Source organism: Carassius carassius, chromosome 25 (assembly GCF_963082965.1).
Source record: "Carassius carassius chromosome 25, fCarCar2.1, whole genome shotgun sequence".
In the NCBI taxonomy this organism is placed as follows: Eukaryota; Metazoa; Chordata; class Actinopteri; order Cypriniformes; family Cyprinidae; genus Carassius; species Carassius carassius.
This window is the reverse complement of record NC_081779.1, coordinates 17,976,917-18,002,252: the sequence shown is the minus strand read 5'-3', so window position 1 is coordinate 18,002,252 and position 25,336 is coordinate 17,976,917. Positions and strand designations below refer to the sequence as shown.

At 41.0% G+C, this 25,336-nt stretch overlaps 1 protein-coding gene across 18 annotated transcripts in view; it reads right to left on the bottom strand.

Annotated features, from left to right (window-relative positions):
* macf1a (microtubule actin crosslinking factor 1a) overlaps positions 1-25,336 on the bottom strand; it is a 165,749-nt gene that overhangs the window by 13,614 nt on the left and 126,799 nt on the right. For 14 of the 18 annotated variants that reach the window (XM_059509717.1, XM_059509726.1, XM_059509724.1 and 11 more), the window contains 30 exons: positions 12,867-13,028; positions 12,594-12,764; positions 12,216-12,382; positions 11,890-12,049; positions 11,099-11,425; positions 10,769-10,853; positions 10,460-10,683; positions 10,078-10,284; positions 9,435-9,662; positions 9,001-9,219; positions 8,394-8,597; positions 6,482-6,707; positions 6,157-6,383; positions 5,490-5,612; positions 5,307-5,408; positions 5,117-5,218; positions 4,862-5,035; positions 4,339-4,494; positions 4,056-4,253; positions 3,703-3,831; positions 3,057-3,239; positions 2,758-2,913; positions 2,409-2,615; positions 2,205-2,324; positions 1,940-2,109; positions 1,682-1,841; positions 1,070-1,264; positions 713-985; positions 399-587; positions 196-307 (listed from right to left, as the gene is read on the bottom strand). In XM_059509717.1, coding sequence (XP_059365700.1) covers positions 196-307; positions 399-587; positions 713-985; positions 1,070-1,264; positions 1,682-1,841; positions 1,940-2,109; positions 2,205-2,324; positions 2,409-2,615; positions 2,758-2,913; positions 3,057-3,239; positions 3,703-3,831; positions 4,056-4,253; positions 4,339-4,494; positions 4,862-5,035; positions 5,117-5,218; positions 5,307-5,408; positions 5,490-5,612; positions 6,157-6,383; positions 6,482-6,707; positions 8,394-8,597; positions 9,001-9,219; positions 9,435-9,662; positions 10,078-10,284; positions 10,460-10,683; positions 10,769-10,853; positions 11,099-11,425; positions 11,890-12,049; positions 12,216-12,382; positions 12,594-12,764; positions 12,867-13,028 — 5,356 coding nt within the window. The remainder of the gene's footprint in view (positions 1-195; positions 308-398; positions 588-712; positions 986-1,069; positions 1,265-1,681; positions 1,842-1,939; positions 2,110-2,204; positions 2,325-2,408; positions 2,616-2,757; positions 2,914-3,056; positions 3,240-3,702; positions 3,832-4,055; positions 4,254-4,338; positions 4,495-4,861; positions 5,036-5,116; positions 5,219-5,306; positions 5,409-5,489; positions 5,613-6,156; positions 6,384-6,481; positions 6,708-8,393; positions 8,598-9,000; positions 9,220-9,434; positions 9,663-10,077; positions 10,285-10,459; positions 10,684-10,768; positions 10,854-11,098; positions 11,426-11,889; positions 12,050-12,215; positions 12,383-12,593; positions 12,765-12,866; positions 13,029-25,336) is intronic. The other 4 variants (XM_059509727.1, XM_059509723.1, XM_059509722.1 and 1 more) reach the window with 1 other exon arrangement.

Here is a 25,336-nt window from a genome sequence, read left to right as displayed (position 1 = left end):
CAATAATTGAAATAATATTTTATAAAATTTTACTGTATTTAAAAAAAAACAAAATAATAATAAAAATGTTTTCCAGAATAAGATACTTCTTTTAAAAACATTACATATATACAACCACAAACAACTGAACAGTAACAAATGTAAAGGTTTGTGTTCGTATGCAGCGTGAGTGCAGATGGGGATAAAGTCTCTTACGGGCCGCTCTCCTGTCTGACAGGCTGCTGGGATGTTCTGCTGGTTTCCTCTTGTATGTCTTTGTCACTTTGTCAACATCAGGCTGTTTTCGCGTCATTTCTTCCATAAACACCTGATGGAAGAAAACAAAACCAATAAGAAATCTCTCAGCACTAAACAATGCAATTAAAGGGACAACTGAGGAACGGAGGTGTCCCGCTGACCTGATGCTCTGTAATCAATGTCTTCAGCTGAGTAATGTCCTGGGGGAGTGGTTCAGTATCACGCTGCACCAGTGTGGTCTCCGCCCACTGTAGCCATGACAACAGCTCCTCCAGTAGTGTAGCATTGTTGAGCAATTCAGTCAGGGCCGTCTCCAAGCGCTGCTCGTGCTGTTTGGCCCATGTCAGCACCTGTAGAGCAAACATTATATTACTACATTTGTATTATACAGCACTTCAGACTACTTATATTAGGTTGAGATATTTGGTTGTTATTTGGTCATTTATTTAACTTTTGGCCCAGACAGGTTTCATACCTCTTCAAAGCGAGCTCTGATGATGGTGATCCAGTGTTTGATGGTTGTGATGCAGTCTGGGTGGCACACAGCTAGGATGGCTTCACCCATGCCAGCAGCTTTATTGACATCCACTCTCTTCTCCTCCACCGTCTGCATGAATTCCCGGTGTGTGTGCAGTAGTGCCTGCAGGGTCTCTGCCTCCTCTGGCAGGACGCCCCGGAAACGCAATGTTTGCTCCGCCTCCGAAAGCCACTCCAGTAACATCTGAACAGCTGTGCGGAACTCCTCTGCCTGCAGAAAAAGAGAGACGAAACAGAAGAAAATATTAACACTACTCTTGGTTTTATACAAAATCTGAAAAACAGTCAGACGTACCTGTTTGAGGGCCTGCTGGAGGCGAGTCTGTTTTGAAACAGACAGGGCACAGATTGTTTCCCAGCGGTTGCTAAGCTCCTGCAGTTGAACTTTGACCCAGGCAGTGTCGTCCCGGCCCGTGTCCATCAGCTCTCGGGCAGACCGCTTTAGAGCCTGTACACTACTGGTCCTTTTCCCCAGCTCTTTCTGAAAGACCTGAGGAACAATAAATAAAGCACTAATGCTTAAAACTCTGTCTTGCACAGAAATGCCTAGAATAAGTACTCATTCAAGCCTCCTGTGTAAGTGATCACACAATGTGATCAAAAAATATTGAATATTAGGTAGTAAATTGTGGAAGCGGGTGCAGTAATGAGAGAACTCAGTCAATATCAAATAAAAATGTTGATTTAAAAATATACATATTGTCAAGTAACTGTGCTTGACTGTTATTTATCAGATCTCCTAATGACATTGACATCTTCAGACTGTTGTTGTAATTGTTTAAAAATATTATTGAACTCCGAGTAAAATTTGTATGAATTAATACTCACAGATACTTTACCTTGTTATTAATGAATAAATAGGAAATTTGTTGATGCAAGACTTTCCTGAGAATCACCCCATTAGTACCTTATGTGAGTCCATTAGGTTGGAAACAAGATCCAGATCTCCATGGACAGGCTGGTCCTCTGCAAGCTGAGGTTCAACACGATACAGCCAGTCAACAAGTGCCTGGAGAGCCTCAGCAAACTGACCTGAGAACAAGAGGGCTTCCTCCAACTTGTGTTGTCTGAGGAGAAGACATTCCAAATTATTTCCTTTTCTTCACTTCATTCAGCATTCAATCATTACCCAAATGGGTGAAAGTCCTATGGCAGAATTTCTCACCTCTCCACGCTCTTTCCACAAACAGTGTCCCATTTGTCACGGACCTCACCCAACAAGTTGTCCAGTTTTTGCGTGTCTGCTGGCAGTGTTGCCTTGTCTCTCATGGCCTTCCCAGAGCGCACTGTGGTGTCATACACTGGCTGCTTGGAGCCAAGAGACTTCTGGAACTCCTGCAGTACAGTGATTAACAGATAGAGGGCATGAGAGACAAGTCTAAAAGTTTTCAACTTCACAAAGCATTTTAATGCATGCTTGCATGCTGTACCTTATGTTTGGCCAGCTGGATTTTAATCTTGTCAGGCTCATTAGAGATTTCCAGCTCAGAGTCCAGTCTGCTCTCTGCTTCCTCTAACCAGTCTGTCAATTTCCTCCAGGCCTCATGAAACTAGACAAGAGAAGACTACCAACATCAGATGGAGAAAGACATGATCAGAGCAACACAGACAGAGTGAGGTAAACCTAAACGTACCTGTTTGGCTCTCTTGCGGGCCTCATCCAGGTGACGTCCTCGGTCTAGTGATCTCTGCACCAGTTTGTCCCAGCGGGCCTGTACACTGAGCAGCAGGTTCTTGATAAGAACCACATCCTGTTTGAGACTGGCAAACCGCAGCTGAGAGCCAGCTTTCTCCAGAGCCAGAACCTGCTCTCTGTGAGTGTTCACCTCATTCACAAACACCTGAAACATACAGGAATGAAGACAAGGACTTAAGTTACTCAAAAGTATTAAATTATTTTACATAAACAGTAGCATGTTTCTCCTCTTATCAAAAGCAAAAAAAGATGTATACTACATAAGCAAGTCACATTTTCTGCCCAACCTTGTGCTCATCTATCTGGAATAGGACGGTGTCGAGAATGAGGCTGGGTGGCTGAGCCATGTTGAGAGTCTGCTCTGCCTGTGTCAGCCAGTTTATGGTGTCCTGTAGGGAGGTCTGGAACCCTGTCGCCAACGAGACCGCTTCCTCCAGTTTATCCTGTGGAAAGAGACAAACACAGAGGCAAAGGCATCTTAGGATTGGAAAGCAGAATAAGATACTTTATTCATCTGTTCATTAATGATCAAATCTGAGATTTAAACATGGATGTAAGGTCATGAATCTGTCTTTGTATCTTTTACCCTTCTGTCATCCATTTTGGTATTGAGACTGGCCCACTTGTTCTGTAGCATGGCCATGTTTTGCTGGGTCTGGGTGGTACCAGGTCCAGCATCCTCTCCTCCTCTGGCCAGCAGAATGGACTCTCCCTGATCCAGTAGTCGATGGTACTGCTCACTCCTCTGGGTCAACTGAGCCTCAAGCTCCTACAAACAGGAAAGAGCAGGATAAGTTTATTATATATAACTATATAAAATATAACTAATAGGTGAAAAAACCTATTGAAAAACTTAATATTTGAAATGTTGGAAACTAAAACTAAAGACATTACAAAAACAAAACTAATAAAAATGACAAAAGCACAAAATTACTAAACCTTAAATAAAAAAAAATCTCTTTCAAAATATTAAAATGTAATCAAATAACCCTGTCAACAAATAACAATATAAAGCAATAAGGCTTTTCCTAATAGAATGCGAATGCAGTATTTGACATATTATTAATGTTCTTCATGTATTTTCTTGTTTTTCCCCCCGATAATTCTAAATAAATATTTATTTGCTATAATAATAATAAAAACAACATATAAAATAAATGCTCTAATAAAGTGCATATTTGAGAGTGGCTGATATCTAATGAGTGGACTAGAGGTGAACTCATTTTGCGTACCATGTGTTGCTGCAGCTGCTCTCTGGCGGTCTCAGGCAGGCCACCTGTGGGTTTGGCAGCGGACAGCTGACTCTCTGTGCGTCTGAGCCACAGCAGAAACTCTTCCAACTCTCCATGGAAACCCTCCGCCTGACACAGAAACCACGCAGGGGAAAGACAATGAGCTAATTGACAGGACACCTGTACTACAAGAACCATTCTTCCTGCTTCACCAAACCATTCTTTCACTGAATCGACTTGAATGTAATCTACTGCAAATGATGCATTTCAGGCTACAAACATACAGATGCACTTGTTTGTTTCTTTCAATCAGATCTTTCCGTGTAATGATGCAGTAATAATATCTAGAGCACCTGTTGCAGGGCAGCTTCCAAAAGCTCCTGCCTCTCATCAGTCTTCAAAAGAAGGTTCTTCCAGCTGCGGTTGAGCTCATCCAGCTGGTCTCTCAGGTGGTTGATTTCATCTCCAGGACTGGACTCTAGCAGCTCAGAGCCTGCGCTGTTCACCGTCTCCACTGTAGCCCGATGGGACAGCACGTCGTTTCTTAAAACCTACAAAAACAGGAAACTGTTTTTTAAAGGAAACTGCTTTAAAAAGGAAATAAAAAAATAGAGTATATAAAAATGTCTCAAGTACATGATGCTTAGCCAGCTCAATTTCGATGGCCTTGGGGTCAGAGCTGATGGGTCGCTGGGTGTCCAGTGTGGCTTGAGTGTGACTGAGCCAGGACTGCAGCTCAGAGAGAGCATGCTGGAACTGGCCTAGGGCCAACAGTGCACCCTCCAGTTTGTGCTGAGAGAGTAGACAGAATCAAAATACAATCAAGAGTAAGAGCATTTCCTGTCTAGCCTCTAAAATGCAGTTGAACTGAATTTAAACGGATTTGATATTAGTTTTCACATTTCATTTCACAATACCAATACTGAATAATGAGTTAAATATTTTATTATTATTATTATTATTATTATTAATAAATTCATAATTCAATCATAATTCATGGAGGCTGCTTTATGGAGCATTTGGTGCATTAAACTGAGGTTATCAATGTGTGTTTGTCTATATTTTACAATGCTACTGAACATGGCTCATTTTAATTTAGAGTCTAAATGATCTGTTTTAAAGTAAGTGTTTTGTAAAAGCAAAAGTAGTATTTCCACACCTGTCTGATTGTGATTTTGTCCACCAGGTTATCCCACAGGTGGCGGAGCTCAGTGAGAGGCTCCTGAATCATGTCTCGGTCTGTTTGGTCATTCACTTTTCTGAGCAGCAGCTCTCCTTGGTGGCAAAGCTTCTCCATGTCAATCTGCTGCTGGTAAACTTCTACTTTATATTGCTGCCATTTAAAATGAAAAAAGGGTCAATCTTTTTCTCAACGTGATTTTAGAGATAAGAGTAGACAATGTCGGATTCGAACCTTGAGCTCCTCGATCTGTTGTTTAACAGTGCTGAGGTCTGTCCCTACAGCTGGCATCTCACACAATTTGATGACAGCATTGTCCAAGTAGTCAAACATGCCCTGGGGAGATAAAAAGCAAAGATTGTGAACACACAGTTGGCTTGACCAATCAGGGCAGAGTTTGTGGAACCAATAGTGTGACAGACACCTGAAGAGCATCCTGGTACTGTACAGAGGCAGTCATGGCCTCTTCCAGCCTCTCCATTCTCTCTCTCCATGTGCGGTTCAAGCTTTCCCAGGCTGCATTCATCTGAGCATCAAACGAACGACACAAAATCAGCAACTGCGTAAATGTGAGTGAAATAGTGTGTTCCGTGTTCTAGACTCTGACCTCATCGATGGTCTTCTTGACCTCTGGTTTCTCAGTCTCTCCGCAGGCAAAGATAAGGTCAGCTCCAAGTGTTCGTACGATCTCCAGTTCTTCCCTCAGCCCATCTGTCTCTTGCTTAATGGCCTGAGTGCGAGACAAAACATCATGACTACATTCTCGGGATCGTTGTCTTGACACAATATTTTGATCTACTTTAAAGATCCCAATAAGGAGGGTTTTATTAAACTTTACACGGCTCCCTATATAGACCATTCAGTTTTTCTGCTGTAATTATGACAAAAGTTGATGATTTTATTAACCGTAACAGAACAATGAGGTTACATTTTGTGATGTCAGAAGTAACTCCAAGAATTAATTCTTCAGTTAAAAACAACAGTTATTGAGGGGAAAAATACTCAGTTTTTTTATTATTTATTATTTTATAATATTATACAAGAAATAACTTTCAGTTTACACACCGATTTGATTTGTTTTTAACAGTTCCCTTGGAATATTGCTGATGCCCCCTATATAGAGTTTCTTTAAGACTGATTAGTTGACTAGCCATTTAGGCATCCTCCAGATGAGTCACTTTTGAAAATATGCCGTTTCTGTACATCCCCGCTGAAAATCTGATTAAACCAAAAAATACATTATGTCTTGCTAGTGACTCTCTTGTTGGACTGACCTCGGCTGCCTCTATTTGTTGTTTTATAAGTGAAGGATCCACCCCTGGGTCCTCCAGATCTTTCACAATATCCTGAGAGTCACGAAGTGTGCTAAGCAGAGCGGCCATATCAGCCCAGAACTTCCCGGAGAGATCTAGAACATCCTGAAGCTTTCCTTCTCTTTCCTCTGCCCTCTGCCTGATCTCATCCCACAGAGAACGCAGTCGTAAGAGTCGCGAATGCACAGCTGAGGATGGGGACAGATTACAGATTTACCAAAACACCCTGGATAAAGCATTTTATACAACCAACCATATAGTGCCATTTCTGATCGAAGATCTTTACCCTGGGCGGCAGGATCGTCATGTGGGGCGCGACCGATGAGCTCTTCTCCTCGGGCACACAGGGCGCTGAAAGATGGAAGGAGTTTGTCCAGCTCTAGTCCTGTAGACCGATGCTCCGCAAGTTGTTCCCGGATCTTCTCCACCTCAGCCGCCACTGGAGGTGGCTGCCGCAAGCGTTGAACTGCTCCTTCCAGAGTCTCCAAAAGAGGGTCCATCTTATCGTGGAACTGAATGGAGAAAAGGAAGACAACAATCAGAACAACTACAGTACATCAAAGTAACTGTAGAAGGACCAGGCATAAGAAAGGAAGATTTATCTCAAACTCATGTGAAGGGATAGAGGAAATTGGTGCTAAATAATAGGAATGCTTTAGGACAAGTATTACAAAATACACCACAGAATACTGACACATTCATCATGCATGGACCTATCTGAATCCGGTATGCTACCTTTTTTTTTTTTAAGTGGAACGAAATTCATTTTGTATTAACATTTTTTTGATTTACATGCCTTGTATTAGGTGTATTGGTATTACAAAGTACTTGTACACTATTATTTAAAAGTTTGAAGTCAATCAGATTTTTTTCCCTTTTCTTTTGAAGGAAGTACCTTTATTCAGCAAGGATGCTTTAAATTGATCAGTGACAATACAAACATTTATAATTCTAAAAAAGATTTCTTAAACTTTCTATTCATCAAAGAATCCTGAGGATGTTCCACGATTTCTGATTTCTGAAGGATCATGTGACACAGAAGAATGGAGTAATGATGCCGAAAATTCAGGAATACATTTTAAAATATATGACAACAGAAAACACTGATTTTAAATTGTAATATTTCACAATTTGACTTGTTTACTGTATTTTTGATAAAATAAATGCAGCCTTGTTGATCTTAACAGACTTTATTCAATAACATTTAAACTTTGGACTGGTATTGCAAGAAAGTTAACTTCCAGTTATCCGTCTCACACAGGCAAATCACTTTTAGTTAGTTTGTTAGGTCTGCATAAAAGCTTCTGCTAAATACCTTAATGCAAATAAAGAAACTTTACAGTATTTCAAGAAAGAAGCTATTTAAAATGGTAAAGGGAGCAGGTTAAAGGTGAAATTTATACAAGAAGTTAATTGAAATGTGTATTTAATATTTTGTCCATCTTCTTTTACTAATAAGATACTGTCTATAGGCCAATTGATGCAAGTAAAAACTAGTTTCAACAGAGTAATATAAAATAATCTGGATTAAAGAATTCCTGAAAATCCCTGATTCTCAATCCTACACAGACGTTACACAGCAGTTAAATCAGTGGGTGATGATGCTCTTACCTCTACCAGCTGAGGGTGTTGCAGAGAGCCGTGATGATGGAGGGATGGACATACACAGAACATCCACAAACATGAGTGATGGGTGGACGGATGGACCAAACAGACATGGGAGGGAGAAGTGCAGGGAATGTTTAAGGGAAGAGTTGCAACAAGCAGGACAGGGGGAAGTTTAGGGGATACAGGATATGGAAAGGAGAGGGCGACAGGATATGGGGCACAGGGTGGGACAGGTTGCATCACAGTAAAGTAGAGTATGGAGGTGGAGAAACAGTACAATGTGTTAATTCAACAGCATGCAACAGACCAGCAGGACTAATCAATAACAAAAGAACTAAGCCAGAATGCAGTTGATGATGTCAGTGATGTTATAAAAAAAAATGCCTTAGTCTGAAACAATGATTAATTAAAGGTGATGTGTGTCATTTTAAATAGGTTAAATATACTTTTGTGTTCTAGAAAACATGATGACGACTCAAAATGAGTTGATATTGTGCTGTCTAATGCTGAACTGTGGGCTTTAACCTTTAAATAAATCACAAGCTGGGCAGCAGTCCTAAGTAAGCATGCTAACATTTTGCAGCAAATACCTGGACAGACTGTGACACTGCTTCATCCAGCACCGTGGCTCGACTTTTGACCTCCTCTTTGATGTTGAGGTAACGCCTCTCTGCTTCATTATAACGTTGTCTCAACGTTGCCCCTTCCTGGGCACTGAGTTCTGCCAGCTGTGGACCGATCTTTAGCAGTTTATCAATGTGAGGCTTGTGCTCAGCGATGGACTCTCTCAAAAGCTAGTCAGGAAAACATATGAAACATGTCATGTGATGCTAATACATATGATATTAAATAAGTTTTGTGAGTCTTAGTCCATGTCTACTGGTGCATTCAAGTCCTCCTGGGAAGTATACAATTACAATTTGGGAAGACGGAATTAGGTCAGCTGAATCATTACATATCATAATTGTACATTATTATGGTATTTTGTACAGCCAAGTAAGATACTTTAACTGACACTTTAACTGCACTGACATGCTCTAAACTCTGAAACTCAGATTTGAAAGAAATTCCAGAGAAAATCCTCACTTTGTGACATTCATATGTGTTCAACACATAAATACAATGACTTGAATGCATCATATAACCATGAAGGAGCAAAAGGGACTCAAGCCCTTTGTCTGCATACTGCTCCCTCACCCTCATCTGGTCTTGCTGTTGTCGGAGCGCTTCTGTGTCAATGGCGGGAGGGGGTTGCTGGGTAATCAGAGTCTCGGTCTCACCCAGCCAGGGTTCAAGTTCCTCATACGTCTCCCAGAACCGTGCTACCAGGACCTGAGCCTGCTCTAGAGCTGAGAAGCGCTCAGCATGACTCTGATTTACTGCTTCATAACGAGCACTTAAAGAGTCTGTCTTCACCTACAGGAAGAAGAAGAAATAGGTTTTATTGGGTCAACCAAATTAATCTGAAACAAGCCAGCACTTTTGTTTGTCACAAACATGACTCAACAAATCAAATCTCCTCCAAAAAATGCATTAATAACAATCTTTCCCTATCTAACATTTCACAGAGGAATAATTACATAGCTTGTTCTGCCCGCTCCCATCTCTCTCTTCTTTATTTTGTCACTAACCTTCAGAGCCTCTCTCTGCTGTTCACTGCAGCTCTCCAGGATATCCTCTCGTGTCTTAAGGAGTTGGTCCACAGTATCTTTGTGACGGATGATATCAATGTTAAAGGCCCTCTGCACCTGGAGCTGTGCCACAGTCACATCAGGCTCCAGACTCAGAGGTCCTAGAGATGCAAGCTTCCTCTCTGTCTCTCCGACCCAGGTCAGCTCTGCATCAACTGCCTCCTCATACTGAAACAATAACACACACAAATACACTATCAAAAAAAAGTATGACAAAAATATTTACACATTCAAGAAGGCAACACGGACAGAGCATCCTAAATCAGATTTTGCTTAAGCAACAACTTAAACTTTATATTCATATTTGAAAATGTATGTTAGAGTTGCAAATGTATTTGATTTTTTATTATAACCATTTGCATTTACTTTGAAGTATTACATTATTTTAAAAAGAAAAATGCATATTATAAAAAATAAATAAATAATAAATTACATTCCTCAAACAAAAACAATGCTAATGCAAGACATGGAAAGAATAATGTTACATTTTAAGTAAGTTTATGTTTGGCTTCTGTGTTAATCATACATACGCGCGCGCACGCACGTACGCACGCACGCACGCACACAGTATTTGTTGCAGTACCTGCTGTGACCTTTGGATGGCAGCCTGCACTAACTGCACTCTCTGTGTGATGGTCTCATCTGCTTGGCGGTAGCGCTGATTGGCATCGGCGACCAGGCGGTCCAGGCCTTCCCGTGCACGCCAGGGCACCAGATCCAGTAAAGCACTGCCTACCTCATTCACTGTGTCCAGAACTAACCTCTTCTCAGCAGACACGCACTTCAGCTCCTGAGCCAAATGTACATACAGAACATAAAATAACGAATGCACTGAAGTCATAAAAGAAATTGATTTGGTTTAGCAAAAACAGAAGTAGGTGTGTATGGTCTAAAAGAAAAGAGTAAAGCAAAAAGTAATTCACAAGCACTTAATATAAATAAATCAATAAAACAGACATCCTCACCCTCTGTCTGTCCTGATAGGCTGGTGTTGTGTCTGGGTCAATGTTAAGCTCCGCCTCCACGCTATCCAACCACTGGCTGATGTCATTGTGCGAGCTAGCAAATCGCGTGGCCAACTGAAGGGCCTGTTCGAGAGTACGGAGGGCCTTGCTGCTGCCTGATGTCATTTCTGCATAGCGGCTTTTGATGCCATCTAGCTTTTCTTGAATCAACAGTACCTCCTCACCTGTCACAGAGATTAAATATGATCATAATTAAAACAGGAATTAGGTGATACACCAATAAATATAAGAGACTGGATGGAAAAGTACCAGTAGTTTGCTTAAGCAGAGCCTGTCCATTCTTAATGGCTTGGTCCACTGTCTTCTTCCTACTGATAATCTCTTCATTAAGAGCCTGCAGGGCACCAGCAAATAAAAACATTAACTCTGAAAATAATTCAAGGGAATGCTATGTAAAATAAAATGACAAATAAATAACATTAGTATATGCACTTCATTAAATTATTTAATCAGAATATCATGTTATTATAGTGTAGCTCTGACCTCACTGAGTGATAATTTGTTTTTAAGATGAGAGCTGTTTAGCAATATTCATACACTCTGATTTATCCTGGGCAGCTATGCCCTGCAGAATCGTACCAGTGTGTGTTTGTGTTGCTGCTCTAGTAGCTCCGGCTGATAACTCTGCACTGAGACCTCAGCCAGTCTCTGTGCCACCTCAGCTAGCCAGTTAAGGACTTCCACTTCTTCTTCTCCAAATAGCTGTGCATTGAACAGAGCCTGCTCCAGCATGGCCTCTCTCCGACTGCACCAATCATGTAGCTCTGTGTGCCCGTTGCGCACTGCCGCCACACGTTCACCCAGCAAATCACGATCAGCCACACAGCTGAGCAGGTGCAGTGATTGACTGAGGGTCTCAAGATGGTTTACATCATTCTCCCGAGAGGATACTTCCTCTTGGAGAGCCTGGGATTATAGCCCAGAGTGAAGAGGAGATATGATTGAATGAGTAGAAGGAGAAAAAAAGACCAGGCAAACATAAACAAACATGACAATGCAGAATAATGACAAATCATAATTAACTGATGTGAGCAAAAAAAAAACAATGTGGAATAATACAAGATGAGAAAAAAAATATAAAAAAATGAAACCATGATAAAATTAAACTACAAAATGGAAAGGATGTGGGCAGGATCATGACCTGAATTTTGTGCCTTCTTAGATAACTACACTCCTACTAGTCCATTTAAAACCGCAGGAGACTGACAATCTGTTCTCTCCTCTGCATCTCTAGTCAGTCTAATGATACTTGACACTTTGAAAAACACTTGCTTAAATGACAGATCTTGGTTTGGCAGCAACAATTCTGGCAGTTTTATCCTCAGCAAACTGCCAGGATGCATCTCTCCCAGCTGCTGTGTATACTCTACCTTGTGCCTTACAATCTGTTGTGTGATTTTGGAGGTCTGGGTTCCCATTGGCTCAGCGGAGCTCAGGCGTCTCTCTGTTGCACTCAACCACTCACCAAGTGGCTCCACTGCCTCGTGGAACTGCTGCGCTAACACCTGCAGCTCCTCTAGCTGCCGCTGCCTGAGGACATGAGGTGAGGAGGAAATCTGTGTTATATTCTTATGACTAATCTGTTTTTATGGCCTTGTAATGCAACCAAAGGGATTGAGTTCTGAGTAAGAGATTCAATTAAGAGATTTTATGGTTTTTGTCTGGGTGTCCATATTGCTCTAATAATGGAATTTACCTGGCACTGGCCTTTTCCAGCAGATTTGTCCATCTTTCTCCTAGGCTCTTAAGTTGTTTCTGGATTTTGTCTCTGTCTTGTGTCTCAGCCGTAGCAGCGATTCGCTCTCCTTCTGCCCTGATCATTTCTACCGTCCCAAGGCGGTCATCCAGTAACCATTGCAGCAGCTAGGAATAATATGTAATCTCAGTAAGCAAATCAAAATTATTTTATTATCTAGCATGATAAATTAGTCTAATTAGTTTGATAAAAAACATCAATGTGTCTTTTGTCACAAATTGAATATTTTCAACAACAACAACAAAAATAATATAATATAATATATAACAGCAAGCCATTATAAAAACTGATTAAATTAAAACTTCATTCAAATCTAACCTTCTGCTCCTGAATTTGTGCCTTGACCACACGGTACTCAGCAGACGGAGGTTTTTGATTGGCTATGAGCTCCTCTGTGTCACTAAGCCAGCTCAAGAGTGGTTCTAGAGCATCTTGGAACTTCCCACAATGCAACAGGGCCTCCTGCAGCTGTGCGATTCTTTCAGCAACCTGTGAATTAAAAAAAAAGTAATCTTTAATAAAAAATTAATCCTTTTTTTTTATCAGTCCCTTGAAGAAAAAAAAGAAGGCTAACAATAGATGCATGCTTACCCTCTTGTTGAGGGAGTTCCAGCGCAGGTTTGTGGTCTCCAAGTCATGTTCCAGGCCCTGAGTGTCAGTGTGTTTGGCTGCACTCTGGATAAGACCTTGACCCACAGCGTTGACATGTTGCAGTTTAGGCTGAATGCTGTCTATCTGCTCCCTTTCTACGGCCTAAAGAGTGAGTGAATTACCAAACAACTTGAACACATGAAAACAAATGACTTGAGTATGTTACTGGACACTTGTATGATAGAATGTGTCTAAACGGGTCAAGGCTGTACAAACACAACAACATGATAATGGTGGCATGAGAATTTATAAATGGAGATGCATTTCACTTTTTCTTGACTGAAACTAAATACAGAACCTTGGCAGCCACACTGTATATCTCTGTTTCCCCAACAGCCCAACACTACAGCTGTGACAGAATATCCAACACAGTGGTTCACCACATGCAGGTTGCAAAATACCCCTAACCAACACCATGACCAGCAGTTACCAAAGAGTAGTCTGAAGTCAATCACTTTTAATTTCAAAATGTGACTTATCACAAAGAAACTAAATATTCAACAAGAAAAGTACTTTCTTGCAATCATTTGGAATTGGATGGAACACAAAATCCAGACATTATATACCTGAATGTATTTGGACCTCAATGCAACTTCATGTGGGATTGTTCAATTTCACTACTGATCCACAGTCAGCACTAAGGATGCACCAAAATCAAATTATACTCTATACAAATCCATAATTATTTTCATTTTCATGGCCGATATTAAAATTGTATATTATAAGTGCATCTGAAATCATATTCTGAGTAGGAACTACAATAAATGAAGGATGAAGTCCACAACCAATAAAAAGTATATAGCATGAATGATATTTGGATGTACTAAATCTGCTAAGTTGACTTTGTTATAGGGATGGGACGGTATGAAAATTTAATATCACGATTATAGTGACTAAAATTATCACGATTATCAATATTATCACGGTTTTGTTGAAACGAGATGAAAGTGTTCAAAAATAGTTGATGCTCACACTGAAAACATTTCAGCAAGTTTTATATTTAATAATCAACAAACAACTAATAAAACAACTCTATGCACTTAATTTAAAGAAAGATTAAATTCTGTGGCATTTCCTTCCTTACAATGAAAAGTGTAGAAGCATAGAAAAGCATAGAAAAGTCACTGACTTTCGCCATTCCTTCTCGAAAAAAAACAAAAAAACATTGTGCGCTGCGCTTGCGTCAGACTGTTGCTGGCTGGACATGATTTAATAGTGAGTTATTAAAACCGCGATAATCAAACACGGTTTTAATGATAATTCATTTTTAAACGATATTACTAACCTTCAGCACATTTTATCACGGTTATCAATAAAACCGGTTATCGTCCCATCCCTACTTTGTTATGTGACCTATGGCATCAGCATCACTTTACAGACATCTACAACTTCTCTCCTGTGGCCTCATGGGATAGTGAAGTGTTGAATAATACTAAGAATACTCTAACACATTATTTTTTTATGTATGATTTTCTTCAGATGCAACATATTTTATCTAAATACTATAAAAATAAAACACTATAAAAACTAAAACAATTTAGCCATCCTAATATTTAATGTACAGTATGATACAAGATAAAGAATAAAATTTAACAATGTTATTAAATTTTTTGTTTTTAAAGATTAACCAGTGTTAGACAATGGCAAAGATGTAAATCTAAGGGAAATGAGCATGTATAATTAAATAAAATCCAGAATCCTTTGCGCGTGAGTGTGTGTTCGTTTGTTTGCTGCTGTCTTGTAGCATGGGGCTTCATTCCTGCTTCAAACAGGATGTCCGTCAGCCTCAAAACAATGAACCACAGCTTCAACCTGCTCCACCCTCTTGTCGACATTATATGTGACTGTGAGAGTGTACGTGTCTATGAAACGAAGAAACTGTTTGGTCCCCTTTTGTCTCTCTATATCCTGTCTAACATTATCCTGAATCCATCATCTAGGCCTCCTCCTCCTCCTCCTCCTCCTCTTCCTCATCCTCCTCCTCTTCCTCCTCCTCCTTATCCTCGGTGTGTATACGTGGAGCCACTTCCCATTTTAATCCTGATCATTCATTATATGTGGCACTTTTCCCCCACCAGAAATAACACCATTCATCTGAATCTGTGACAGTTCTTTGAGTCATTCCACTCAAAGGCTCTCGACCAATCTAGCCAGCAGGCCGGTCACACACACACACACACACACACACACATACACAAACACACACGACTGACCGCTTCAAATGTATCTCTCGAGCACACTCTTGTTTCTTTTTTCACCAAACTTTAAAATCTTTTGTTTCTCACTCAAACCCCCACAGTTTACTTTTAGCTACTGGCAGTACTCCATCCTACCGCCAAACCACAACATCACCACCAGTGGAGTCTTCTGTTTTTCTCTCTTGAGTTTAAACCACAACTCCATACTGCCCATGCGGGTATGCCCACATTTCACTAAAGAAAATATTATAATAGCTGGCTAGGAGTTAAGCAGCAAATCCCCCAGACAACGCGCTGATTTTTGCTGAACCTTGTTCTGTATCTGAAAGCATCAAGAGAAATTATTCTCATGCATTTTTTGCTAACGGCAAGCTTAAAATCAATCAGACTAAATTATAGTACCAGTCAAATGTTTGGACACACCCAAATGAATTTATGGTTCTGATTATCTCAAAGGCCTTTTGAGAAATCTTAAGTTGTGCTTCTGTATGAATTTCATACAGAACAGTTTTTTTAATGAATGACTTGGAATACAACAGTTTTGATATGATTTAATGGAAACTTCATGATATATATTTTTAAATGTTCGACAAATAGAGCATAGACATGGAATTTCCTCGTCAAAGCATAATACTCAAAGCATACAATAAGAAATTTAAGGCTATAAATGTCTTAAAACAGCAAATGACAAATAAAACTCTTGTCTTGAGGGACAAGTAGAGAACATCTTAGATGTAAAATTTCTGAACATCCCAGGAAATCCCAGGAATGATTTTTTTTTCAAATCAATGAAAACATTGCTGTTAGCAAATTTCTTGTTATATAGAAACTTCCCAAAACTCTATCTCCCTTTCCTACTCTGCCTATCTTTTTCTTTCACCTCCTGGGTTTTTCCGGCCTCGCAGTTCTGTTTTAACCTCTGCTTCCTTTTCAAAGGTCTTCAGATGACTTCATTAACAAGGATATAATTCACATGTTTCCATTAATAAATACTGAGCAAATTAGGTAAAAAATGTAGTCAATGAGTTCACAGCATATGCTTTGTTATGGCTGTCGTTGTGCCGACAGGGTTGCAGGGTTTGTCAAGCTCTTTTGTGTGTAACAGTCTTTTATCACAGGTGTTTCCCGCACACTGTCTTTCACTGCCATCTTTATCCAAACAATCAAATGTACCCACTGTTACCATACGCCAGGGGTAACCAACCCTGCTCCTGGCGATTGACTGTCCTGCAAAGTTTAGCTCCAACCCTAATCAAACACACCTGCCTTTAATTTTCAAGTGATCCTGAAGACCTTAGTTAGTTGCTTCAAGTGTGTTTGATTAGGATTGGAGCTGAACTTTGCAGGAGAGTCGATCGCCAGGAGCAGGGTTGGTTACCCCTGCCATACGCCATAACTTCAGTGCTCTCTCCCTCTCTGACAGCTCTTCCTTTCCACTGGGTGTATTAGTTGGTGTGTCGGTTTACCTGACCATCTCTAAAATAATACCCTGGACATACTCAAAATTGAGCGTGGGTTCTAGATGTTACGTCAGACGTTTCTTCTGACTAGTCTTATTGCTCATGCAGCTCTTATTTTGAGTACTACCAGGTGTTCTGCCATAAAGACTCTGTTCATTCATGATCAGGCTGTTGCAAAAACCTTCTAACTTTACCCTCTGAATCAGCCTCCATTGCAAGTCTGTGACAGCCCGTAACGGAGAGCTGTTTCAAAAGATTACAAAAGACCTTTCCCAAGGTCTTGTGCATTAGGAGAGCGAGAGTCTGGCCCTGCACTGATAGGACTGACATGTCCTTATCATCTATTTATTTTTCCAACAACTTTATACAGTGTTTGTGTGTTACTGGCAAATGTGGCTTCTCTCATAGAGGCTGATGTTTATTTCTCACTTATCTTAATTGCAGTACCATCAGACTGCAGCTGGGAAGAAAGGAGGGGGGATTTGAAGTGAGAAGAGATTTTAAGTTGGTTTGGCACTGAATGACAGCCACCTCTCAAATCCACAATTTTGTTCTCCTATTTTACTTTTTCTATCCCAACTAAGTTTAAATATCATTTGCTAGCTGATCCTGTTCAGTCCCTCAGTTGCTATAATCCTCTCTACACAAATCCAGCCTGGCAGGGTTTCTGCATCTGATTACATCTGAAGGGATAGGGAGTTTTGAGAGTGACCATGCAGAAACGCAGATTTGGCCAAGGCAGATGGTCAAATGAGATGTGAATGACCAGTCAGACTGATAGAGACAGTAATGCAGTAACTATCCAGTGAGCTTAAGAACTAACAGGCAGTCTCTCGGCCACCCGCCACTCTCACTGTGAAAAAGAGCAGGCCCCGGCCTTGTCATGGCAGCTGAGGGAGAATGTCAAGCGCACACTCACATAATGTCAAGAAATCTAACATGTATTTACAAAAAAACATTCCTGTCTGTTTTTTGACTCCTGAATCTCTTTCGAACACATCCATAGTTCGCTCACTTAAACAAAGCAGTGCTCAAACAGGCAACAAAGCAAGCACATGCAAATGTGTGCACAAACCCATTTGTGGGCCTATAACCAAACACACAAACATTCACTAGGCTTTGACTACTTTGGAGTAAGCATGTTTTTTATATTGAGATTATTAAGACCTTGGAAATGATTTTCAGTTTTGTTCAAGATAATTAAAATCAACAGATTTTCAGTAACTGAAGAATATGCAGAAGAATTTTTTTTTGCAATCATACACTGGGAGTAGTGAAAACATAATTACCTTAAAATGTACCTTTAGCCCTATTGTACCCTATTATACAACTAGGACAATATTTACTGCAGCATTAAACTACATTATTTCTCTGACAGAGCACTACAGTGGACAACAACCACAAACCTTTGTGAGGTACAAAGATCTTCAGGAAAAACCCTCAAGGACAACATTAGTAGACTTCACAGGGATGTTGGTGAGGTGATTTTAAATCATTGTATCTCAAAATATTTCAGGTCGAAGAGCACTTAAAAAAAAGTTGTGAACCACCTAACATCTCAAATCTGAGGGGAAATCACCAACTATTACCAACCAAATTTAAACAGCGAGCTAGAAGGTAGAAGTGAGAAGGTTTGTCTAAATCACCTTTTACTCTGAAGAATAACTGACAGAAACACTATCACAATTAAATATTGATGCAATCAGCTCAATTCACAGTTAAGAGTTGATTATTCAGAGACTAATTTAATTTTGGTGCTTTTGTCATTTACAATTATTTTATTTATTTTAATAAAATGTAAATATTTAAACAGTCAACCAACCCTCAAAACACAGTTTAAGAATCACTGTTGTTAGGTATTTTTGGGGCATCAAAAGGGCCAGAGTTACCTTTGCACTGACCACCTTAATAAACTTGAAATATATATATATATATATATATATATATATATATATTTTTTTTTTTACCTTTGTGTCCAAATCAAGGTCATGTTTTTCTGGTGAGCTTTGTTCCACAGGACTTGCTTCAAAGGTGTCCTCACAGTCATTGTCATGTGATTCCACACATTCTTGAGGGCTTGGCTCATTCTTATCCTCATTAAAAAGACCATGTAAAAGTCCTGGCTCTAGTTGCTCCCACTGGTCTCTCTGTTGGTGCACAGGGTCTAAGCTTGATCCATCTGAGTCCCATTCACTATCCCCAGTCACTGATCCAAGTACAAAATCAACACCAGATCGGGTCTCCTCTGACTCAGAGTCCAAATCATGACAGTCTTCACAAGCAGAGCCTCCATCAGACACAAGCCGCTCAGGGGCTGCCAGGTAAACAAAACTATCGGAGGAGAGAAATGCCCCTTCCTCTGGCTCAGGGCAGCATTTTGGGAGGGGGCTCGGAGGGGCTGATTCCACTGATGGAGATGAGGGACAATCCTGAGAATACTGAGGTAGTACAGCCACAGCTAAATAAACAAAACTGTCTGTTGCAACAAAAGCATCAGCATCTTTGCTGTCAAGTCTTGCTGTTCTCGAGTCGTGTTTAGTGGTTGAAAGGGGCAGGGGGGAAGGTGGAGCAGATTCAATACTGATATTAGGAGATTCTAACTGGGGGTATGAAGCAATTGATTTTGGCATACTTGTAGTTCCCTGAACAGCTTCTGTTACTTCCCACTCATGTGATGATATCTCCTCTTGGACAAATGCTTCCATGGAGACTGAAATCTCTTCTTTTTTCTCTGATTTTGAAGAAGCTCCCTCTTGGTAGAAGGTCATTTCCATAGTTACTTGAGCAGGCTCAGAGAAAACTGCATCCTCATGAGAGACCGTCTCATAGTGACTGCTTCTAACTTCCCTTTCTGTCTCATCTTCCAAGACAGAGCACTCTGGGGACTGGTGAATACTGTCCCCGATGTCCACCCCTTCTAAATCTGTCGTACAGATGCGAAGATTCACATTGCATTCAGCATTTGTATTAAAATTCTCCAAAGGGAAAAGTCCATGCTGTAAGGAGATATGAATGTCAGTTGTCTCATCTTGTTTCATTACCTCCCCATCCTCTTGCTGTTCGTGACCTGATGACGCCCCACTGCCTAAATCTGAATCACTCTCTGGTTGCTCATAGCTCACAGTTTGAATAGCATCGGATGCCACAGTCCCATCTTGGTGTGAGGTTTGGATGCCACTCGATTCAGAATCAAAAGCATCTGCATCAGCTATGTATGAAGTATAATCATCATGATCATGATTATTACTCTCGCTATTACAGGGAAGACAACTTTGCAGCTGGTCTGGGCTTTGGTCAAAAACTTCAACCGAAAAACAGCTTTGTGTACTTTCTGTTGAATTTTGATTCATTTGTGTTACACATGGATCAATCGGATCTGTGTGTTCTACATGATCTGTGACATCATGTGCTGACATCACAGCACAGTGTTCATCATACAGCTGTTTGATGTCACATTCATGTTTGGCATCAACTTGATCCATTTTCACCACAAACAGGTTGTCAAAGGTATCCAAGTATTCAGAACAATGAAAAAGATCCCTCTGCTCAGAAACAGTTGTTTTGTCTGTGTCCTCTTCTAAACACTGTCTTTCCAGCTCAAGAAAGAGTTCATCTGAACCCGCCTCTGAGCTGGGGCAGGGGGAAGCACTGGGGGCCTCTGAGCTTCCAAATCCTACAGGTGGTGTCAAAAGGGGCCAGTGGCCTGAGGACGCAAGTTGTTGTGTCTCCCAGTCCTGTAACTGCGATTCCTCCTGTTCTACCTCCCAAGATATACAACTTGTTTCACTGCTCTCCAGTTTCAACAATGTTTGCCAGTTTCTCTCCTCCATCTCCATTCTCTGTTCCTCTTCTTTTTTTTCTTGCTCTCTATCAATCTCATTCTCCTCTAACTCCTCCAAGATTCTCCGTTCATCTTCTTCAAAGCAAATTTCTGAGGCTGTCTTCTCTCGTAGCCCACCAGTCGGTGAAAGCCAGCCCAATAAACCATCCTCACCACCTTCTTGACTGATACAGGGAGACAGGGGCAAACCCCCATAAGTAAGTCCTTCTCCTTCTTGCAGGAAAGGTGATGGAGGATCCAACAGGTACAAAGACTCCTCATCACTCTCCTCACCAAGTACAGGGGGCAGTGGGGGCAGGATAGAAAGAACCCTCCCATGCCCCAATGACCTTTTATTACCCCTCATACTACGGGGCCAGGTACGGGCTTTAGTGGGGGGACAAAATACTGGTTTTGGGGGTATCAGCGGAGTGGTGTCTTGGTTGTGTTCCAGTAGGGGTGAGTCATGCTCATTATCAGAGATTTTAGCTGCAGTAGTATCCCAGTTTTGTGGTGGTTCTTCGGAGACACTTCTAACACACATTGGGGCTTGAGACTGTTTGCACTGCTCGCCTCTTTTTCTCTCAGCCTTAGAGATACTAGGACGAGGTTGTGGAGAGTCTGACTGAGTAAATGTAGTAGTCTCTGAGGGTGGTTGTTCTTTTGAGGGAGAAGACAGAGCAGTAGCAGGTTTGTGAGAATGCAGTTGGAGGGGCTGTTTTTTTTTAACTGGATGAGGAAGATGGGAAGGAATAGGGCTAACAGTGGGAGTGAAAGACGGAGGGCTGGAGACAGGTGGAGTTTGAGGACCTCCAGATGAGGCAGTGGAGGGTGAGAAAGGTGGTGCCAATGGTGTCGATGATGTAGAAGCTACAGATGAGGCTAGTAAAGATGGTCCAGGATGGAGAGGAGAGACTGGGCTTCCAGCCCCAGACAGACGTTCCTCTCCACTCTCTCCAGGTGAATGCTCTAGACGTTCTGCAAACTCAGGGTAAGTAGGGGGCATGAAAGCTTTCCAAGAGCGCCGATTTGGATTGTCCTTCTTGTCACCGCCCTGGTGCCACCTTTTGGTAACAACAGCTGCCCCAACGGCAGCTGAATTTGATGTAGGAATGACCACTGCAGAGCCGACTCCTCCAACAGGTGACATAATCTGAGGGTCACCGGTGAGTTTCAGAGCATCAAAAATAACTCTTTCATCCAGCTTTTTCAGACCTGCATCTGCGGGCCCTCCCCGTGCAACAAATATTCCACCTATGTCGGCTCCCAATGTCCCATTGCTGGAGAGTGTACTCCCCTCACCGCCCCCTGAGCCCAGAGTGCTGCGAGAAGGCTGGCTGAGCTTTGAGCCTTGATCAATCTGCTCATTGATGCGCATAGTGTCATAAATTGAGCGCTGGGGTACATAGCAGTCCTCAATGTATGCCTCCTCCTCATCACCCTTCCCAAGACACCTGGGGTTCTGCCGCAAGCAGTCCGGGCGGCTCAAAGGTTTTCCCATCCCAAACCACAGCGCCCTCGAGGAGCTGAGATGGGATGGTTACTATTCCACAACAAAGCCTGCTGTGAGTAATAGTGAGGTTCTGAACTACTTCGATAATTCACCCATGAGTCCTGTAATAAAGACATACATGGTCATGCACTGAATTCTCAGTATACAATGTGTTATGATGTTTAACATCCAACATAAATATCCAAGTAAGTAAAGGTACGAGCCCTCAATTACATGTCGTCATCTGCATGTGCAGTGCTGATATGCATTAGAAATGTCTCTTTTGCACAGATAAACCTTTGAAGTAACATATTAAATATTAATAAAAAAATACAAAAGGGCTGGTAAGTGTCGGAGTCAGATGTGCAAAATCCATAACAGGATAATAACATCCCTTATGGACAATATTCCTTTGTTTCCTTTATGAGTTCTAAATTCTCAAAACAAGAGCAAAATCCAAAATCCTTTCCTTCCTTAGTGCTGCTTCCTCTTGACTCTCCTTCCTGCTGCATCAACAGAAAAAACTCAAAGCGGGGCTTCAGCTACTTTCACCATCTTCAAGAGCAGCAGCCAAAGCTGTATGTGGCTCCTTTTAAGGTGAGAAGTCCACACTACACAAAATTTAGTTCAGCAAAGAAAAACAAAAAAGTGCCAGTCAGGAGATTTTGTCTCTCATCTCCCTTTTTCTTCTAAGTATCTAATGTAATAGTGATAAATCCTTGGAAGTATTTCCAAAAACAAGGCATCTTTAAAAAAAAAACAAAAAAAAAAAAAACCCAAAATTTACTTGATAACACTAAATATATTTTAAAGAAACACTCATAAAAACCGTAAGGAACTCACGTTTCTGACAATCCTACCAGTGCTCCAGCCATGTATTCTTTATAAATTTTCTTTTTAATCCTATAATGAAGCATTAATAGAGCATGTCAAGAAGAGAAGCCATCTGTGTCTGAAACACCTCATCCTCCTCTATTATCTAGTCCTCTTCAGCAAACGGTGCACAAGGGATTGAAATCAATAAAATCCAACACTCTTTGTGACTTGTTCATTGCATATTTAAAGTAAAAAAGATGTTCTTCAAAAACGTGAAAAAAGAAAAATTTCTTTGGGCAATACTTTCATCCAGAGCTTGGAAAAAAATCCAAGGGTCCAAAAGGCTTCTGTGTCCAGGAGGGTTGAGGGTATGGAGATCCAATGAAGAGGGTACAGCCGGGGAGAGAGTGGAGAGTCAGGGGACAGTATCCAGAAGGCAGAGACCCAGACAGAGCTTCATTCCAAGTGCTGCCTTGCACTTCAGGCACTGTGATTTCCAGACAATCCCCGGACACACATATTCCAAACACAAGGGCTCAGCTCGGCTCCACGCAAGCTCCTTTCTCTTCTTTTCTCTGATTTCTTCTTGTGCAGAATATCTTTCTCGTACACGCTTTTTTCTGCATCTGTTTTAAAGCCACTACACTGCTAAAATGGTTTGCAGCTGCTATAAAAATCTCCCAGTTTTTCTCCCTCGTTCACTCCCCCTTTCTCTCACACACACTCTCGCCTTGTTTTTTTTCTCTTGCTCCCTCTCCCTCCTTTCTCTCTCTCTGTTTTTGTTTGAATCCAGCTCTGTTTGTTCTGTTTCCTGCTATAGCATTAAAACACAGGAAGTGGTCCAATCATACCGGTTTCCCCTTCTAAAAAAAACACGAGAAAAGGCTACAGGAGTGAGCCCAAGATAAAATGAGTGGGAGGAGGGGCCATGGAGTTAGTGGGAGTGACCAATACGGGGATCTGACGTGTTTCAGCAGAATCACTGGATAACGTGTGCAGCTTATCGCATACTAAGCACTATATAAACCATCTTTGCAAATTAAAAATAGTAATGAAGAGGCTACAAGCGTTCACTAAAAGTTTTCTTCAATCATGTGTACAGTTAGCTTTCAGTAAGTCAACTGTGTGACTGATACAGCTCGTTTTCATATTGTATTTGTTAATATTCATCACTTTGCTGTAATAAAAACCTGAATCATCTGGAATAAACACTCACACTCAAAAAAAGAGCACATGCCTGAGGCAAAACACAAACTCAAGATTACAATAGACAGACAGACAGGAAAAGTGAGAGTGAAAATGATAACTAAAGTGGAAGTGGTCATGCTGAAAGAGGAGGGAGCTTGTGTGAGGGAATTAAAAAAAAATAATGGCTGGCTTTCTTTACCCCCTCAAATAAACTGGCATACGTGGAAGTAAAAATCCCCTGCACACATTCCCTCTGACTGTTCTGTCCCCTCCCTCCCTTTTTCAGATGGGCCCTCTGTAACAGCAAAACAATACAGGAGGACAAACAAAAGACCCGATGAGGGTCTTTAGTATAACGCAGCATGAAATGAATGAACATTCCACTTAGAAGTGTCCACCAACCCAGACCAACATGAAACGGGAATACAAGGTGTGAGCTTTTAATATTATTATGTGCATATTGTGCTAAGCACCTCAGTTTTACTGCAGATCACAATCTGTCTATCCTTCTATCACAGTTCACTCTTCTTGGCATTCAAACCCACATGATTTTATTTAGTGAAACATAAAAGGAGTAATTTTGAAGAATGTTTTTTCCAGGATCTTTTTCATGCAATTACATTTAAAAAAGGATGGAAACACACCAAGGAAAAAGGCCAATGCAACTGAAGTGCTATGTTTTGAACCTTCTGAAGTTATATCATAGCTTTGTATGACAAACAAACTGATATATAAATCATTATTCACTGACACATTAGACAATTCTAGTTCTGTTATGAACTTTCATGAACTTGCTAATATAACTTTTTTTTTTTTACTCACACAATGCAATCATATGACCTCAGAAGATGTGGAATATAGCTCAAAAGTCCCTGCTTAAAGGCTTCAGTAACCATTCATTGTGATTGCAAAGAAAATATTCCTTTGTGCTCCGTGGCAGAAAGTAAGTCATATGGGTTTGGGATTTCAATAAGGGTCAGTAAATAATGACAGTAATTTTTGAACTATTTCATCTCTCTGTTCCAGCAGTGAATAAACACTGAACTCTTGTCTGCCCATTCTTCCAAGCACTCAGTCCAAGAAGCACAAATGCATACAGAAAAATGCACACACTCACGCATAAAAAGGGGGAGGGGTTTGTTCGTCCTCAGTGATCTAACTGTTTCTGAACCACCACGCTACCCGTGGCCTGCATGTCAAGCAAGCTAAATACTCTTGTCTTTCTTATAAACTCTGTCCCCCTGTGTCATTTGAGTTGCAGCTGTCATGGCCGCTTCCAACACAAACCTCCCTGCAGAGACAAAAGAGGTTTGTTGTCCATTTTGCTGGTGCTTATGCACTCTCCCTCAACCCACATCAAACTAGATTTCAGTTAGCTGTATTACTTGTCTAATGTAAAACCGGACACATGTCCATCCCAGACACAACTGGAAGAT